The 19,486-nt window shown below is 40.5% G+C and overlaps 1 protein-coding gene across 1 annotated transcript in view; it reads left to right on the forward strand.

The window, feature by feature from the left end:
• Positions 1 to 7,791, forward strand: part of LOC107286054 (vomeronasal type-2 receptor 26-like) — a 38,248-nt gene extending 30,457 nt beyond the window's left edge. The window contains exons 9-12 of the mRNA XM_015814348.2: positions 1,846 to 2,671; positions 3,297 to 3,550; positions 5,566 to 5,692; positions 6,890 to 7,791. Coding sequence (XP_015669834.2) covers positions 1,846 to 2,671; positions 3,297 to 3,550; positions 5,566 to 5,692; positions 6,890 to 7,791 — 2,109 coding nt within the window. The remainder of the gene's footprint in view (positions 1 to 1,845; positions 2,672 to 3,296; positions 3,551 to 5,565; positions 5,693 to 6,889) is intronic.
• The last annotated feature ends 11,695 nt before the right edge of the window (positions 7,792 to 19,486 follow it).

Here is a 19,486-nt window from a genome sequence, read left to right on the forward strand (position 1 = left end):
ATTTATTTACAACCATAGTTTCCAGCAAAAAATAATATGAAATTACAACATTCTGCATGATTTCAATTCATTCCTTTATAATTGATATCATTATCTGTCAATGTCTGCATTCATATTCTCCTTGTGGCCATTGCAAACAATGCTACTTGTTTTGTTACTTGTTTATGTACATCAGTTAGTAGGAAATTGATTTTTACTTCTCTGCTGGGATGATTCAGTTGGGAATACAAAAACACAATAAATCTAACTTTTGATTTGTGATATATTTGTGATGTAATAGTGGATCAGATCTTCCATTTATGAATTATCACAAATGTGTTAAAATGTGTAATTGGTAATCCTTTGTATCTTCCATCCAAATAGTCTCTTAGCATTATCTGAAAATGAAGTTCTATGAAAGTTAGGTTCAGGGGCTGGGATGTGGGAGCCTGAAAATAAGATAACATCAATTTTCTATCTTTATGAAATCAATACCACTTTGCTAACTTAAGCCTGCTTTAGACAAGATTTTATCTTGTCTAAAATCTTTTAATAAATAGTTCTTCAGTAGTTTATGATTATTTATGCTGTTCAACAATTCCTGAACTAGTAAAAATTTTGAGAATAATTTTAAATATAAAATGTATCCATCCACTACTGTTAAATTTTGGGTGGAGACAGTATTTTGTCAAATAAATGTCTGCCATCTTATATTATTGTCTCCAAAAATATAAATTTACTGCTTTTTTACCATTAAGTAAATTGATGGAAGAAACAGTTTGGTGTAGTGAGTACGGTAGCCAGCTAGAAACTGGGAGACTGTGAATTCTAATCCTACCTTAGGCACAAAACCATCTGGGTAACCTTGGGCTAGTCATTTTCTTTGGGGCCTAGGAAGGAGGCAATGACAAACTACTTCTTAAACTGCAGGGATTTGTCCAGTCGATCTCTGAATCAGACACAATAGAACAGAAGATAAACAAAAAGTTAATGGAAGGGTGACTTCTAATCTCTACATCATTGCAAGTGTACTTGGGGTAAAGCTAGAATTCATAGAAATGGCCATAGATCATGGAAGCAACATTTTTTTAACATATCAGTATTTGGGATGATACTGGATCAATGCCAGTGATGACAAGAAGTGTTCTAAACTTTATTTTAAAATTGTCTGAAGATCCTGAGGTTCTCCATTGTCTTAAACCATCACATTTTGGGGGCCTCTAGATGCTCCCATGTAACACCTCTCCTGCGCGAGCTGCACTGGCTGCCGGTGGCCTTCCGGGTGCACTTCAAGGTGTTAGTAACAACTTTTAAAGTGCTCCATGGCAATGGACCTAGGTATTTGCAAGACCGCCTCCTACCAAATATCTCCCTTCGACCAGTCCGCTCCCACAGAGAGGGCCTCCTTAGGGTACCGTCGGCCAGCCAATGCCGGCTGGCGACCACCAGGGGAGAGCCTTCTCTGTGGCAGCTCCTGCCCTCTGGAATGACCTGCCCCCCGACCTACGTACAATTGCGGACCTGCGCCTCTTCCGCCAAGCCCTGAAAACTCATCTGTTCCATGCGGCCGGCCTGGCATAGTTTTGATTGGGTTTTGTTAGGGGTTTTATATTTTAGAGCAGGCTTTTATGTAATATTTACTGTGATTTTTATTATTGCCTGTTCACCGCCCTGAGTCCCGTAAGGGAGATAGGGCGGTATATAAATTTTAATAATAATAATAATAATAATAATAACAACAACAACAACAACAACAACAACAACACATAGTATTCTGTAAAAATGTATAAATTGTAGAAGGTTTAAATCCAGAATTTGCTATGCAAATCTATTAGTAATCTGTTTCCTTTAATGAATTATATTCAGATCATTTATGGATCAGCTCCAGAGATGAATGATAAAACTCCAGGCCTGTCTTTCTACCAAATGGCCCCTAAAGATGATCTTCAGCATGTTGGAATCCTCTCTCTGCTTCTCTATTTCTCATGGACATGGATTGGGATCCTTGCTATGGACGATGACAGAGGAGAAAGATTTGTGCATGCTGTTATTCCAGCATTTTCTAATCAAGGCATCTGCTTTGCCTTCATAGAAATGTTCCCTAGAATAAATTACTCTGCAGAACATGAAAACATGTTAATTCAAGAAGCAAAAATTTACGAAGTTGTCATGGCCAGCAAAGCCAATATAGTGGTGTACTATGGAGTATCTTATTCTGTTTTGTTTTTGATATGGTTTCCCTACATTTCTGAATTTGGAGTACAAAAATCATATATAAATCAATTAAAAGGTAAAGTATGGGTAATGACTACTCAGATGGAGCTCAGTGTTTTGAACTATCAAAGGACCTGGAGTTTAAAATTATTACATGGTGCTCTGTCCTTTACAATTCACACCAAAGAACTTCATGGGTTTCAAGATTTCATTCAAAGTCAGAAGCCATTTAGTAACAAAGAGGATGGCTTTCTGCTGGACTTCTGGCAACATGTCTTTAACTGTGCATTTCCAAATAGAATTCAGGATAAAGTTGTAGGACTCATTTGCACAGGCAAGGAGAACCTGCAGAATGTTCCTGGCCCTTTTTTTGAAATTAATACGATTGGCCATAGCTACAGTATATATAATGCTGTCTATAGTGTGGCCTATGCCTTGCATGCCATGACTGCATCAAGGCTCAGACAAAAAGCAAGAATGGATCAATCCAAAATGATGCGCTCTTTGCAGGTAAAAGGCTTCAAATTTGCAGTATGGAAACTTGATAGAAATTTTATCCCTAGTTTCTCCATCTGTTCTCCATAAAATTGCAGATACTTTGAACAGGAACTTGAATTTTAGAGAAATTGCTTAACATTCTTAACACTAATATTTTGCTTAACATGCTTAACACTAATATTTATTGCACATAATGATATAGAATAAAATAAAAAATATTGGAAAATTCAGCAGTATAAATGCAGTGATGGTGGTGGTGCCTTCCTTTGAATATAGTCAATTTTATATTACAGATGTAATGGAGAGCAAAAATTTTAACTCTGTTGAAGTAAACCTAACACTTGACCTAGACAGAAATTATTTTGTTTTTTTAAAAAATATTTCATTTAATCTGTGAGCAGAGAAACTGAGTGGTCAACTTTTGAAAATCTCTATAAAGCAATGAGAAATTCTTCAATAAAGCAATACAATTAAGCAACACAAATGAAAAGGCCTGATAGAAAGTTTCCCCTCATTATGGCTTTCCTTATGCTAGAAAATCAGGGAAAGAAAAGAAGGGAAAAGGAAGGGAAACCCTTCAGGGAAAAGGAAGAAAAGTCTCATTTGAATTGAATTTTCCTTTTCAATCCAGCTTCATCACTTTCTCAGAAGTGTCTCATTCAACAACAGTGCTGGAGATGATATCTCCTTTGATGAGAATAGGAGGTTATTAGTTGGAATGGACCTTATCAACTGGATTACTTCCTCAAATCTATCCTTTCGTAGAAAGAAAATTGGCAAAATGGCTCGAGAAACTACTGTAGGAGAAACATTGACCATCAGTAAAGATGCCATAGTATGGCACAGCTGGTTTAACCAAGTAAGTTTCACTATCCTTCAGTTTAATGATTAATTCGAATAACACTTGATTGAAAAACTGAAAAAGTGCTATAAACAAAATGTAGGTCTACTGAAACAATACCTGGAACATGTCCTTAAATTGACTGAAACTGTGTTGATGGCAATGTAAAGCAGAGTATACATTGAATTATATATAAGAACAAAGTCTTCTCCAATTTTCAACCAAGCTACTAAGCATAATAAGAACAATATTTACTGTTCATACAATCTTTCCAGGTGTGCATATTTTGTGACAAACAAACACATATGCGTTCATATGTTGATATATGCATAAGCATGCTCTCCAGGCCTCCCAAGCTTATCTGCCTTTAACTGCAGCATCAGGCTTATCTTCTAACTTTTAATCTAATCCATGCTCATTAAGAGTTTTTAATCAGAGAGGCTAAGAACAAAAAATAATAATTCCAAAGACAAATTAGATTAAAATGTCAGGAGTTAGTCCAACAGCAATGGGATTTCTCCAAAACATGCACAATAGCTTTGCTTGTATAATTACTATAACAACTGATTTCACCTAAGTACTGCTGACTTGGATCTGCTCTGATTTTCTTAAAGATTAACTACATTTATTGTACTGGATTAGATTGGTTATTGTCAGGGCTTTTTTTCAGCCGGAACGCAGCGGAACCGCGTTCCGGCACCTTTTTCCGGGCCGGCCGCACCGGGCGCAACATCTGGGGGGGCGCACTCGCACTCGCAGCTCTCTGCCCCTGCCTGGCTCACAACCGCGGCCATAGGGAGGCTCGGTCGGCGCGCCCCTGGCCCGTTTCCTAGGCGACCCTGCCCGAGCAAGAAGCGGCAGAGAATCCAGAGGCTCTCANGAAATAGGCTACTGCATTGCTTTTTATGTAATTCCATACATTTACTTTTATAGCCCCTCCCAAATTTTACTTGCATTCCTGTTCTCTAAAGGGGCGGTCCTAGGGTTTGATGAGGGCGTGGCCAGGTTTGGGTGGGGGCGTGGCCAGGGGAGGGAGGTGAGTTCCACCACCTTTTCTCTGAGAAAAAAAGCCCTGGTTATTGTTATATCCAAGCAGTCTCCTGTGACTCAGCCTTCTTGTGCACCCTTAAGAAAAATGGGCATGTTTATGGAATAAATGGAGAAGTTTTAGATATTCAATGTACTTAGTGGGTTTAGTGGAGCTGGTTTCTGGCTCTGTCTCCTTATTGGAGACTTGCTTTTGGCAATTTTTGTTATTTAAATAATGCTTGTAAGACTGGTTCATGGTGACCAAACATGTACAGATATAGACAGTAGATGCATTACACAGATAGCAATAGCAATTGCACTTAAACTTCTATAGCACTTCACAGTGCTTTACAGCCCTCTCTAAGGGGTTTACAGACTCAGCATATTGCTCCCAAGAATCTGGGTCATCATTTTACCAATCTCGGAAAGATGGAAGGCTGAATCAACCCTGAGCCGGTGAGACTCGAACTGCCACACTGCTAGCAGTCAGGAGTCAGCAGAAGTAGCCTGTAGTACTGCATTCTAACCTCTGCACCACCAGATGTTACACACTCATAGCACAGTTCCTTCAAAGTAAGAGTCTTGATTCTCATGCCTCTTCCAATGATCCTGCATTCATATGCAATGGTATAATGTACCAAGTTTACAAATATATGTGCATATTTGGTAATGTTATTATTTTATCATTTATCCAAACATTTGGTAGATTTTTTCAAAAAAGAATGAAAATGTAAAGTCTGGCCAGAATAAGCATGGTCTGATAGATTGGAAGTCAGTAAAAAATCTTTGCAAACAAAAATTCATGTACTTATTTATCTTTATATAGCAATCAGATAATAAGCAGTAGATCCCACCTACAGGATAGTATTTTGACAAAGAAATGGGAACTCTTTAAAATCAGATTCTTCTGCAACTCTAATAACAAAAGGACATGAACAAGAATCAACAGGATTTTGAATCTATGATTATTCTCCAATTTACTTTCTTCTTACATTTCTAATTAGGTCCAGCCAACCTCAATATGTACTGAACATTGCCAATCTGGTACTAGCAAGAAAGTAAAGGAAGGGAAGCCATTCTGTTGCTATGAGTGCATTCCATGTCCAGATGGAAAGATTTCAGACAAGGAAGGTAAAAATTAAGATAAATAAATGAACTGTTATGTACAGAAAATATCTATATCTAGATGTTGGATGTAGACTTGTGTAAATATGTTTTAAATCCTTATTCAACCATAGAGCTTACTAAGTTATTTTTAATTACAGGTAGTTCTTGACTTACAACCACTATTGAGCCCAGAATTTATGTTGTTAAGTGAGAAATTTGTTAAGTGGGTTTTGTCCCATTTTACCACTTTTCTTGCCAAATTGGTTAAGAGAATCACTGCAGTTATTAAATTAGTAATACGGTTGTTAAGTAAATCTGGCATCTCCATCGACTTTGCTTGTCAGAAGGTCACAAAAGGGGATCACATGACTATAGGTATGAATCTACGATAATCGTTGCAGTGTACAGGGACACAGCACTATCACAAATATGAGTCAGTTGCTTGGCATCTGAATTTTGATCATCAGGATGCTGCAATAGTCATAAGTGTGAAACATGGTCATAAGTCACTTTTTTCAGTGCTGTTATAACTTTGTCACTAAACAAAATGTTGTAAGTCGAAGACTATCTGTACTCTCTCTCAAATAGACCTATCCATTGGGTCTCCATTGTTGTGGAGATAAAATGAGAGCTGTACTCTATGTCACCTTTAACTGTTAAAGGAAAGGTAGGATATAAATAAAATGATGAATCAGTAATGTTCTGCCTTTGTCAGAGATGAAAAATTCAGAGGAAAGTGTTGAATAGAAAGGGGATCCTTAGGAAAGGGTAAATGATGCATGATGCATACATTTAGGTTAATGTTCTCTGTTGGAATGGTAGAGAAGAGAAAAAAAGAATGGTTAGGGAAGTGGGAAAAAAGACAGCTCTACAAATCCTTAGGTCATGATCACCGTCGTCGTCATCATCATCATTGTTATCATCATCATGAGAAAGAGATTCAGGTAAAAGATTTTTCAATATTAATATTTGAATAGTTCTGTAATCAGAATTAATAATAGCGAGAGTCAACTATCACTTTTTGAAATAAAGAAGTATAATAAAATTACATTTCTAGGATCCCCTTGAGAGAAAAAAAAAGGTTGATTGAAAATGACCCACTTGGATCACTGATTGGGGCAAAGAGCATTTCCAGAAGGCCCCTAGTAACTATGCTTTGTGGCATCAGTTTGGTATATAGATTTGATACAGGAACTGAAACCATGTATTTTTCTTTTTCAGATATAAGAGATTGCTATATCTGCAGAAATGAATTCTATCCAAATAAAAACAAAAATTTATGTCTGCCCAGATATGTAAGTTTCTTATCTTATGAAGAACCTCTTGGGATTGGTTTTTCTTTCTTTGCTCTTTTCTTTTCTTTGATTACAGCTCTGGTGCTGGGAATATTTCTAAAGCATCACAACAGCCCAATTGTTGTAGCCAATAATCGAAACCTCACTTACACACTTCTGGTGTCCCTCCTGCACTGCTTCTTTTGTGTGTACTTGTTCATTGGCCGTCCTAAGCAGGTGACCTGTCTTATCCGACAAACTGCTTTTGGCATCATCTTCTCAGTTGTAGTTTCTTGTGTGCTGGCAAAGACTATCACAGTAGTTTTGGCATTCTTAGCCACCCATCCTGGATCCAAGATGAGGAGGTGGGTGGGGACAAGACTGACCAATTCGGTCCTTTTTTTCTGCTCTCTGATTCAGGCAAGCATTTGCATTTCATGGATGTGGACCTCTCCACCTTTTGTAGAAGTTGATACGCATTCCGTGAATGAAGAAATCATACTGCGGTGCAATGAGGGGTCAATGGTCATGTTTTATTGTGTCCTGGGATACCTGGGCTTTCTGGCTATTATCAGCTTTTCTGTGGCTTTTCTTGCCAGGAAGTTACCTGACACTTTCAATGAAGCCAAATTCATCACATTCAGTATGTTGGTATTTTGCAGCGTGTGGTTGTCTTTTGTTCCAACCTATCTGAGCACCAAAGGAAAATACATGGTTGCTGTGGAAATCTTCTCCATCTTTGCTTCTAGTGCTGGTTTGTTGGGATTTATTTTTTTCCCCAAAAGTTATATTATTCTCTTGAGGCCAGAGCTGAACAAGAGAGAACAATTGATAAGAAGGAAGTGCTGAAGACCAAAGGCTTATTTTTCTCTTATATAGAACTTAGAGATGACACATGTTCAGTCTGTCCTCTATAATGATATTATAGTAATGTGAGCAACCTACTAATAGTTGCCCACATCTAACCTCCATCACACTTCTTTGTATCTCCTTGAGATTTGTACCTCTGGCCCTCAGCCCCCCCCACACACAATCACACAAACACCCACACCCACACTCACACACACACAAAGGAGGGGTAGGAAAATGCCAGAATTGGACATCTTGACTTCTTTCATTTTTTTAGAAAAGCAAAATATAAAGTTAAGCAAATAGTCATATGGCCTTTCCTTCAATGCATACATACTGTAAGGGAAGTATTCTTTAAATTTTGAAACAGTTTATATGAGATTCCTTTTCAATGTACTGGTATGGGAATTACATTAGTTATCCATTACTGACAAACTGAATTTACAATAAAAAAATCTCTTGAGTTTGTTGTGATATACTTACATAATAATAATAATAATAATAATAATAATAATAATAATAATAATAATAATAATAATAATAATAATAATAATAATAATAATAATAATAATAATAATAATAATAATAATAATAATAAAAAAAAAAAAAGTTGGACGGGACCTTGGAGGTCATCGAGTCCAACCCCCTGCTCAGACAGGAAACCCTATACCATTTCAGACAAATGGCTGTCCAGTCTCTTCTTAAAAACTTCCAGTGTTGGAGCATTCACCCCTCCTGGACGCAGGTTGTTCCATTGGTTAATTGTTCTAACTGTCAGGAAGTTTCTCTTTAGTTCTAGGTTGCTTCTCTCCTTGCTTAGTTTCCACCAGTTGCTTCTTGTCCTGCCTTCAGGCGCCTTGGAGAATAGCTTGACTCCCTCTTCTTTGTGGCAGCCCCTGAGATATTGGAACACTGCTATCATGTCCCCCCTCATTCTTCTCTTCATTAAACTAGACATACCCAATTCCAGCAACCGTTCCTTATGTTTTAGCCTCCAGTCCCCTAATCATTTTTGTTGCTCTTGTCTGTACTCTTTCTAGAGTCTCAGCATCTTTTTTACATGATTCATAACTATATACTGAAAAACTATTTCTGCACATAGTTTTTTTTTTAGGTCAAAAATATCCCATTCCTGCATTTAGCTGCAATCTACCTTTTTAAGAAAACTACATTGGAAAAATATATTGCAATATTTATCTTTAAATGTTTAAGTAGTCTTACTACGTGGGATACTTGTATTAGTCTGCTGAAGAACAACAATGCAAAGTCTTGTGGCAGGTTAAATATTAATGAATTTAAAATACTATGTGTTATGTCCTGGGCTGTGATTGACACAGCAGGTGCAGGAAGCTGCAGAGAGACCCGGGCAGAACACGTGGCTCCCCTGGCCAGACAGGCTGTCTCCAGCCTATTGCGCATGCACAAGGTGGGAATGATACGTTGCATTGATTGGTTGATGCTGCTACCTGTAAAGGGGTATAAAAGGGATCTGCGCCATTTTGTGTTGTTCTGTTGAAGATTAAATAAAGAAGCGACTGTTGTTACTCCTGCCTCGTCTCAATGCCTTACCAATGCACAGAACAGAACACTATGAATCTTTGTGAATTTGATGCAAGGAACAGCAAGTAGCAGAAGCAGGTGCTGTACATGTCCATGTCTTGTAAGATTCCTAAATTAATTAGAATACTAGGTTCCAGCAGGCTCTTTGCGCAAAGGCTTCTGCATCTACTTAGAAATTATCATTTCTAAGACATACAAGACATATAAAACATATCATACAAGACAGCACATTAGGTAACCAAACTAATATCAGCCAAGAACAATTATATGCCATGTTAGACCTCTGTCTGACCACTACCTATTATAAATACTATGAAGATGTCTACAAACAAAAACACAGCGTCACCATGGGTTCACCTATGTCCCCCATTGTGGCAAATCTCTACATAGAAGAGGCAGAAACCAAAGCCCTAAACTCATTCCCAGAATTTTCACCAATTCACTGGTACAGGTATGTGGATGATACTTGAGTCAATATTAAAACTCAGGAAGTGGAGTCCTTCACCAAACACATCAACTCTGTGGATTCATACATTAAGTTCATAAGAAAAGATGTTAACTGTATAGCTTTCCCAAATGGTGCTGTGCACCTTATGGAAGGCAGAAACCTTAACATTGAAGTTTACAGAAAACCAACATACACTGATCAGTATTTGCATTTTAATTCTCACCACCCACTGGAACACAAGATGGTAGTGATCAGAACCCTATACCACTGAGCTGAAAGTTTGCCTACCAGTAAAGAGGGAAAAGAAAATCTTTCCATTCCCATCCCCACACCATCCTGTCAGAACATATCATTCCCCCTCTCACCAACTAATCTCAACTGTCAATAACTGTCCTTCCATCTCCCACACCATCCAATGCAACTGATGAATCTTCCAGGATAGGAAGGAAAACTTCTTCTTTCTTAAAAAAAAAATTCAGTCCAGTTGCCTTTTCAAAAAACAAAATAAAACATTTTTGATACAACTAAGAGCTGGATGACTGAAAATTTTCATAGACATTCAAGTGAGGGAGAGATTGTCATGGAGAAAATCTATGTGGTCACTAAAAATCTATAATGGCTTAATGGCACATAGTCAATTACTCAATCTTTGCTTCTAACTTCTTTCTACCAAAATAATAAAGAAAATAACACAAATGTAACTCAATTCACTTGACCTCTTAGTAAGCAAATATGTCAGATTTCACAACCAATATTTAAACCAAAATATATCAATTTGTTTTAATACTTTATAGTTGACAGCAGTTTATAGTTACAGTAAACATATTAAGAGTACTAATCAATCATCAACATTACACTCCAGTATCAATTAAAGAATAGCAACAAGAAGGAAGATCAACAAAGAAGATTGCAAAATACAAATCTCAAATAGAAGGGAAAAATGTCAGACATCAAGATATTTCATGCACAAATAATGCCTAAGCGTATTGCGAAACTGAAATGAGAATTTCCTCACCCCACTAATAAAATTTATTAATTCATGTTTAGCAGATCTGTTACATGTATATCTGCCTCTTGAGCCAAAATATAAACTATGTTTAATATTTCTCTTCTGACTCCTCACTCCAAGACCTGTTCTATTAAAAAAGCACCATTAAAATATAAACCTTATATTCCTAAATGATATTATTTTCCTCCTCAAAAGGCATATTTCAGGATCTTTAGCGTTGCATGATCTAATGCACAAGAATATCACAGGTAGTCCCCTTTTACCAATGCAATTGGGACTGGCAATTCAGTCATTAACTGAAATGGTTGTTAAATGAAAAGTCATGTGACCGCTACTGTGCTTATTATTTTAATTCATTTTTCCTTTCCTTTATAGCATCAGAAGGATATGACCCCAAATTGCTAGGTGAACCCAAATGGGAGGAAAGCTTCCAGAACTTACAGGGAAGTTGGTTAAAGAGAAAATCTTATAGCCCTTTTTTCATACTCCTGTGCCCTTACCCCCCTAGTGCTTACCTCTGCACTAGAATAATTTACAAGAAGAGAATTAATGAATTTATTTACATTTATTGTAGAGGAAAAGAGTAAACAGGAACACATAGGGCACACATACATCAAGCTATACATTAGCACTTTTTAGGGATCTGCTGAGCTGAGGATAAAACAGCTTGGGAAAAAGTTTCTTGTTTAGGCAATATCTTCATTCTGCAAGGGAGAGAAAAAGAAGAAAAACCAAGTGAGACACAAGACTATGTGTACTAACTGATTGAATTGGAGTATGTGTGTGAGAGAAACAGAGATACTGTGTGTTAAGTCCGGAGAATAATGGCGCTTGAGACAAAGCATTTATAACAAGTCTTTATTCTCTGCTTCCATTCTACGAACAACCCGAGCAGAAGCACGCAGGCCTCTATTTATACCTGCAGATTCCTGGGCAAACTCAACCAATCGCAATGCAGTCATTTCCCGCATGCGCGCAAGGCCGGCGCCACTCAGTCTGGTCTCGGGCAGCTCTTGCAATTGCCCGGGACTCTTGCAACATCCCGAGCCTGCCTTTGCAGGCTCAGGAGACAACACCCCTTCCCCCTAGATGAAATGATACTGCGCCCGCATGGACGCCATCCTTGAGATGGTTATATAATTAACAGTTGAGTTCATATCACACAGTGTCATACGGTGTGGGGCTGTTTCTTCGTACATAGACCCTGTGGCCCCAACCTTGTTCCCTTAGAGTCCACCGGCCTGGACCCCTAGTTCAATCAATGCTATTCACCTGCTCACCTTACGTAATCGGCTAGGTATTTGGGAGGGCCTTTTTCCCTTTGTGACCTTCTCGGACTTGGGGAACTTGTATTGTTTTCCCTGTTGCTCCTCGCACTAGGTGAAGTGCCTTGTGGCTGACAGGTGACTCCTGTTTGACTTTTCTGTCCCTCACCTGGGATCGAGCAGTCAGGACCTTGTCGATCGCTAAACCTGGTTGACCTACCCACCATGGAGTTGCCTAACCCCTCTGAACTCAGTTCCATGTTTCCTGACGGAGTGTGGGTGTCTTGGCTTCTTTCTGTAGTGAAAGGGTCTAGGGATGCCTCCCTGTTAGCCCGGATGCGTGAGGACATCCTCCTATGAGCCATGTCAGCACGGGCCGTGTTTCCCCTTTGTTTTGCCTGCTCTCTTGCATGTTGTGAGTTGTGAGTATGCTCCCAGGTATTCTCTGTGTCTGGAGTATTGTTTGTTAGGGGTGGATAGTTAGTATACCTCCAGTGGGACTCCCAGGCTGGAGTGTGTGTGGGGGTGTCTGTGTATCCCCTTTCCCAAGAACTGTTACCTGAAACACCTGTGGAACTTGGGTGTTGAGTACCCGATTCGTTTTCCACACCCATCGTTGGCTGTTGACTTTGATTCCCAGAATGCATTTCCCATTCCTCCTCCCCCCCCAGAGGAGACTGAGGAGGACCCCCAGGCAAGTCCCGCCTCACACGTAGTTGATCAATGTGGCGGCAAAGAACGCGGCCGTCTGCCAGGGACACCTCGTAGGACAGAGGCCCCGAGACCTTGCAGACCATCGCCGGGACCCAGAGGTGGCCAGGCCCATAATTCCTGGCCCAGACAGGGTCACCTTCACGCAGGACCCATGGAGGGTGTGGCTGAGACACCTGTGCAACTACACGTTCCGGATGCAGCCTATCCAATTTAGTCACGAGCCGACGACCCCAACGGAGTTCGGCCGGGCACTTACCCGTGGCAGTGCACGGAGTAGTACGATGTGCCAGAAGAAAGTCAGCCAACCTGTGATGCCAATTGCCGTAAGTCAGCTTCTTGAGGGCGTCCTTGGCGACGCGGACCATCCATTCAGCCAGACCGTTGGTGGAAGGATGGAAGGGAGCCGAAGCAGCGTGGCGGATCATGTTGGTCCGTAGAAATCCCTGAAAGTCAGTAGAAGTAAATTGAGGACCGTTATCCGACACCAGAACATCTGGCAGCCCGTGTGCAGCAAAAATGTTTCTCAACACTTGAATAGTCTTGGCAGTTGTGGTAGAAGACACAGGCACAACCTCCAGGCACTTGGAATGGCTATCAACAACAACCAGGAAGAATTGACCCTGAAAGGGCCCAGCATAATCTACATGTATTCTAGACCATGGAGTGTGTGTTTCCTCCCACCTGTGCACAGGGGCCTGGGGCATTTCTGGCCTGGATTGCTGGCAGGCATGACACCCATGAACTTGGGCCTCGATGGCTCGGTCAATGCCAGGCCACCACAGATGGCTGCGCGCAAGCACCTTCATCCTCACAATTCCAGGGTGGCCCTCATGTAATGAGATCAAGATTCTAGCCCTCAAGGAGGCCGGAATCACAACTCTTGAACCCCAGAGGAGGCAGCCATTGAAAGTGGACAACTCATGCCTCTTGACCCAAAAACGTTGGAAGTCCTCCGCAGGGCACCTGTCAGGCCACCCAGATAGGACCCATGACAGCACGCGTTTGAGCGTGTGGTCAGTGGCAGTTTCAGCAGCCACATCCCTAGCATTGAGGGGACATTCAGGCAACTCCTGAATAGACAATACGTGTACAGCAGGAGCGGGATCAGGCTCTACAGTAGATAGTGGCAGCCTACTTAAAGCATCTGCATCCTTACCAGGCTTATGGACCAGTGAATAGTCATAAGCTGAGAGGAAGATGGACCAATGCAGCATACGAGGGGATAGGATTTGAGGAGTTTGTTTGGAGGTAGTGAAGAGCCCCAGTAAAGGCTTGTGGTCAGTAAAGACCGTAAAGTGGCGGCAATAAATAAAGTCATGGAACTTTTTAATTCCAGCCACGAGGGCCAAAGCCTCCCTATCAATTTGAGCATAGTTGCGCTCAGCAGCAGATAAAGTCCTAGAGTAGTAAGCCACAGGGACCTGAGTCCCATCAGCTGTCAAATGGCTAAGAACAGCACCCACACTGTAGGGGGATGCATCACAAGCCAGGCACACTGGCAACTGCTCATTGAAATGAGCCAACACCGCATTGGAAGTAAGCAAGGCTTTGACCTCATTGAAACTGGCCTCATGGACTTTGGTCCAGCGCCAACAAGCATTCTTGTCAAGAAGTCTGTGCAAAGGTTCAGCAATAGCAGCTTTATGAGGTAGAAAAGCATGATAAAAGTTCAGTAAACCCCAAAAAGGCTTGCAATTCGCCCTTAGACTTGGGGCTTGGAGCCTTCTGAATAGCTTTGAGCTTAGCATCAGACGGGTGGATACCCTGCGCATCTATCCTGAACCCTAGGAACTCAGTGGAATGTACACCAATCTTACATTTGTCCTGTTTTAGTTTAAGGCCTGCTCTCCGGAAACGAAGCAAAACAGTCCTTAACCACTCAGCCAGCACTTGTGGAGAGTCTCCTGCGATGAGAACGTCATCAAAATAAGGACACACACCAGGAATACCCCTCAGGGTGTTTTCCATTACACTCTGAAAAATGCCAGGAGCGACATTCACCCCAAACTGTAACCTCTTCACCCTGAAAGCTCCACGGTGGGTGACAATAGTTTGGGCCTCAGCTGCAGCATCATCAACAGGCAGCTGTTGATATGCCTGAGCCAGATCAAGCTTAGCAAAAATTTTTCCCTCCTTGAGAGAAGCCAGAATGTGGCTCACTACAGGCACAGGATAAGCATGTTGCTGTAGGGCCTTGTTTAGTGTGCACTTGTAGTCAGCACAAATCCGGATGTCCCCGTTTGCCTTTAAAGGCATTACAATGGGGGTTTCCCACGGGCTGGAATCTACAGGCTCTAGAATGCCTTGCTGGAGCAACTTGTCCAGTTCAGTGTCAATCTTACTCTTAAGAGCAAATGGTACCCTCCCAACTTAAGTGAAACAGGAGGTCCTGTGTAGGACCCTAGTTCAGAACTGAACACATCTGCAAACTCCTTGCATACGTCTGCAAGGGTCTGTGTTTGCAATTTATGTAGCCCTGTTACCTGAATTCCCAAGGCTTCAAACCAATCGAGTCTGATGAGACTCGTTCGCTCACCCCCCACAACCAACATGTCTAGGGGGCCTGCAAAATTCTTGTACTGTACCTTAAGGGTGGCCTCCCCCTTAACGCACACTTGAGAATTTTGGAAATCTGTAAGGATCACATTAGAGGGCCTTAACGAAACTCTATGGCCACTGCTGTCGCAGATTTTGTGAAATGTGTTGAGGGAAATTATGGATAGGGCAGACCCCGTGTCAAGTTCCATCGACAATGGAACACACTGCAATTTCACTTTAAGTGTAAGTTTCTTTTTAAGGGGTTTGTGTGTGCCTATTTTTAAAATGTTCCGGCGTGTTGCACAGAACCCCACCCTGTTTTGACTGGGCACCCTGGTACCTTTCAGATTCAATTCTTCCTTCGGTTGTACCTTCTGTCGACCCAGGCAGACCGCAGCGATGTGGCCTTTCTTCCCGCATGCTCGGCAAATGGCGTAACGGAACCCACATTCCGCACGCTTGTGGCATCCACCACATCCGAGGCAACGAAGCTCAGCTGGGCCCTTGTCCTGACGATCTTTGGACCTTCTCCCAGCTGCTTGGTAAAGCTTGTCCACCTCTTCTTAAGGATCTTCTTCCGAGTCCTCGCGCACGTCTTCCTTGTGAATAGTGGCGGTCTCTGGAACTTTTCGCTTAGGCCGCATGTTCTTGACCGCCCCACCTGCAGCTTCTTCAGCCGAAACCTCTCGTGGAGCATCTTGGAAGGAAACATCTTCCCTGGCGAACAGCCTCTGCTGCAAGTCTGTGTTCCTCAGGCCACACACAAAACGATCGCGCAGTCTTTCCTCTAAGTCCTTGAAGTCGCACGGTTTAGCCGCTCTTCTCAAGGCCGCAACATATTCTTTTGCTGATTCTCCAACTTGCTGATCTCTCTGTTGAAATGTGTGCCTCCAAGCCATGACAGATTGCTTGGGCTGGAAGTGTTCCTTTAAAACTTTCTTCAGGTCGGAGTATGATACCGTTTCCACTGAGTCCGGGGCGATTAAGCTCTCGGCGATCTCAAAGGCGTCTTGCCCACAAACGCACAACAATGTGGCAGCCTTTAAGCCTTCCTCCCGAATCTGGTTTATGCGGAAATACGTCTCGACTCTTGCAACGTAAGATTCCCACCTCTCGAGGTGAGAGACGTCGAATTCCGCTAAACGCCCAATTTTCGCCATGATCGAGGATCAGGGTCTTCTATTTCAGCCGCACGCACCCTCCAGCGATTTCGTACTGGCAGGATAACGCTGACTTCCACGACGTTTCTCTTCTGGACTTCTTTGGGTGAGTCTTCAAGCTTCCTTAGCTGTAAAGACTGAATCCCACCTTCGTCGCCAGTGTTAAGTCTGGAGAATAATGGCGCTTGAGACGAAGCATTTCTAACAAGTCTTTATTCTCTGCTTCCATTCTACGAACAACCCGAGCAGAAGCACGCAGGCCTCTATTTATACCTGCAGATCCCCGGGCAAACTCAACCAATCGCAATGCAGTCTTTTCCCGCCTTACGCGTGCGCGCAAGGCCGGCGCCACTCAGTCTGGTCCCGGGCAGCTCTTGCAATTGCCCGGGACTCTTGCAACGTCCCGAGCCTGCCTTTGCAGGCTCGGGACACAACACTGTGAATGTCCTAAATGTGGGCATTAGCAAAAATACATGAAAAGCCCTAAATGTTTTTGGACAAAGTAAGATTTAATATAATTATGTAAAATAGATGAGTTCCAATTTAGTGCTTTGCACCAAAGGAAAAGAAAGGGAAATCCTTCAAGGAAAAAGAAGGAAAATCCCACTTGAATTGAATTTTCCTTTTCAATCCAGCTTCATCATTTTCTCAGAAGTGTCTCATTCAGCAACAGTGCTGGAGACCATCTTTCCTTTGATGAGAACAGGAGGTTATTAGTTGGAATGGACATTATTAACTGAATTACTTCCTCAAATCTAGTCTTTCATAGAAAGAAAATTGGCAGAATGGCTCATGAAACTTCTTAAAAATATGACTTCCAATTTAGTGCTTTGGCTTTGCAGTGACAACAATGCAACCCACCCCCAACTAATAAAGCAACATGGGCAGCACCATTTTAAGCAAGGGACACTTCTAACAATTTTGTTTTAACTATGTACTTTGCTCAGTGAAGCAAAATGCTCCTGTTAAACCTAGTATGTCCTAATATTTTACAACAGGTTTTATTTTGTCAGTTCCAATGACTGTTTGGATTGAAGATTGGAACAAAGTTATGTTAAATTATAGAAGTAAGGCACACATTTGCCTTTAAATGATGATGGCATTGATAGGAATGATAGGATGAAGAAGATAATAATGATTAGATTTGAGACATTAGATCCAAGAAAGCTGAAGGAAAGAAATGAGGGCTGCCTTAGTAAGCCTTCCATAGTTTCACTGAGGTTGCTTTAAAATGCTGATGACAATGCTGGTGAAGATGATGAAAGGGCTAATGGCAAGGGCCCACCCCAAAGTAACTGTGTTGATATGTATTATAGCTGCAGTCATTCAAGTATTTTAGATATTTAAGAATTACTGCTCTAAATGTTTGCCTAATTTTTAATGTCTACATTTGTCTCCAAGAAGACGAAAAATAGCTCTTTGGAGTGATGCAAGTTAATAGAAATAAAGTCTGCCACAAAAAAAGTTTTATTTACAGATTGCATCAGTTGTAATAAACTTTCAAGGAGAAGACAATAAAAACAATTTTTAGCAATGCTACAGAGGATTCGCCAATTTTAGATAATTTATCCAAGACCTATAATTATTTCTCTGCTTTCCAATCTCTGTGCTGTCAAATATCAAACTTGTTGACAAAAATAAAAGTATATATGTGTGTGTGTGGTTAGACATAAGTGCATCTTTCTGAGTTTATATATTGTACAGTCAGATCAATTCAAGGACACACATTTCAATTTTCATTCAAATCTCACCATTGCTTTCATAGAGGTTTTTAATGTCTGTGGTATTTGTGTTAGTTTAGAGGTCAATTTCTACTTAGTATGTTGATAGTAGTAGTATTACTTTTTCTCCTACTGCCTCACATGGCATGGCAGAAAAAAATTAATTGTCAAATTATAGATCATCATTTCATTTCTCACAAGTATCTTCAACCAGGGGATCTACTCTTTGGTGGCCTTGTTCCTCATACCTTCTTTGTCTCCAGTCCAAAAATTTTTGATGAACCACCAGCTCCAACATATTCTGAAAGCAACCTGTAAGGAATTGGGTTAGCATTCTGTATGCTTCTGAGCAGAATGATATGTAGAAGAGCAGCTTGATGGGTATGATTTATTGCAGCAAAGAATGGAGTAGATTATATTGCGGAAATCAAGTACAGATTGCAAATCTATTTTTGCTCCCCTACTTCTACAAGGAAATATTAATTATAGCTGGTGCTTAAAATATGCTTAATTAAACCCAAATGTTACATACTTAGCTCAGTCAATGTAAAGTTAGGTACTCAAGTAGATAAAAGATCAATAAGGCATGTTTAACTTTCAACTAGGGAATTCAGTTTCATTCATTTGGACCTAGATTCTCTTAATTCAATTTTTTGTTCAAAAGTTAGAATTTTGAAAACACAATATGTTTTTCCAAAAAAAAAATACATAATTATTCAGTTTTTTTCACCACAGTTTCCTCTTTATATATTTATGACAACTTTTGAATTTTTTCTATGATAAGAATGGAATAAATGTATAAGAAACTTAAAACATCAGATTGTGGGTGTGGGTGTAAAGTTTAATTTAACTCACAATCAATGATCAGAGAATTCACATGTTTCATGTAAATTTCTTGGCAATTATGTAGAATGAATTCATCCTTGCCTTCCTCTGATCTCTAGGTCTTGGATTCCCTGATAGCAGACTTTTGTGTAGATTGGCCAATATTAGCTCCCCACTAATGGAACAGAGGTATATCAACCGATACATTAATGAATTCTAAAATCAATTGTGATGAAAGGAAAAAAGCAGATATATTAGAAAATTATAAATCATGTCCTTAATCTGTAAGTTTTCCTTTTTTTTAAAATACTCTGTTCCAAATATTTACTGATATACTGATTTAACTTGCTTTGGCTCTTCACAGTGAGGTAGCTTTGTTGATTAAATTTTGTTCCAAAAATGCTTCTTAAATTATAGCTTACAATTTTGTTGTTGAATTAGTTTCACACATAATG

Source organism: Protobothrops mucrosquamatus, unplaced genomic scaffold, assembly GCF_001527695.2.
Source record: "Protobothrops mucrosquamatus isolate PMUCROS unplaced genomic scaffold, P.Mucros_1.0 scaffold239, whole genome shotgun sequence".
Taxonomy (NCBI): Eukaryota; Metazoa; Chordata; class Lepidosauria; order Squamata; family Viperidae; genus Protobothrops; species Protobothrops mucrosquamatus.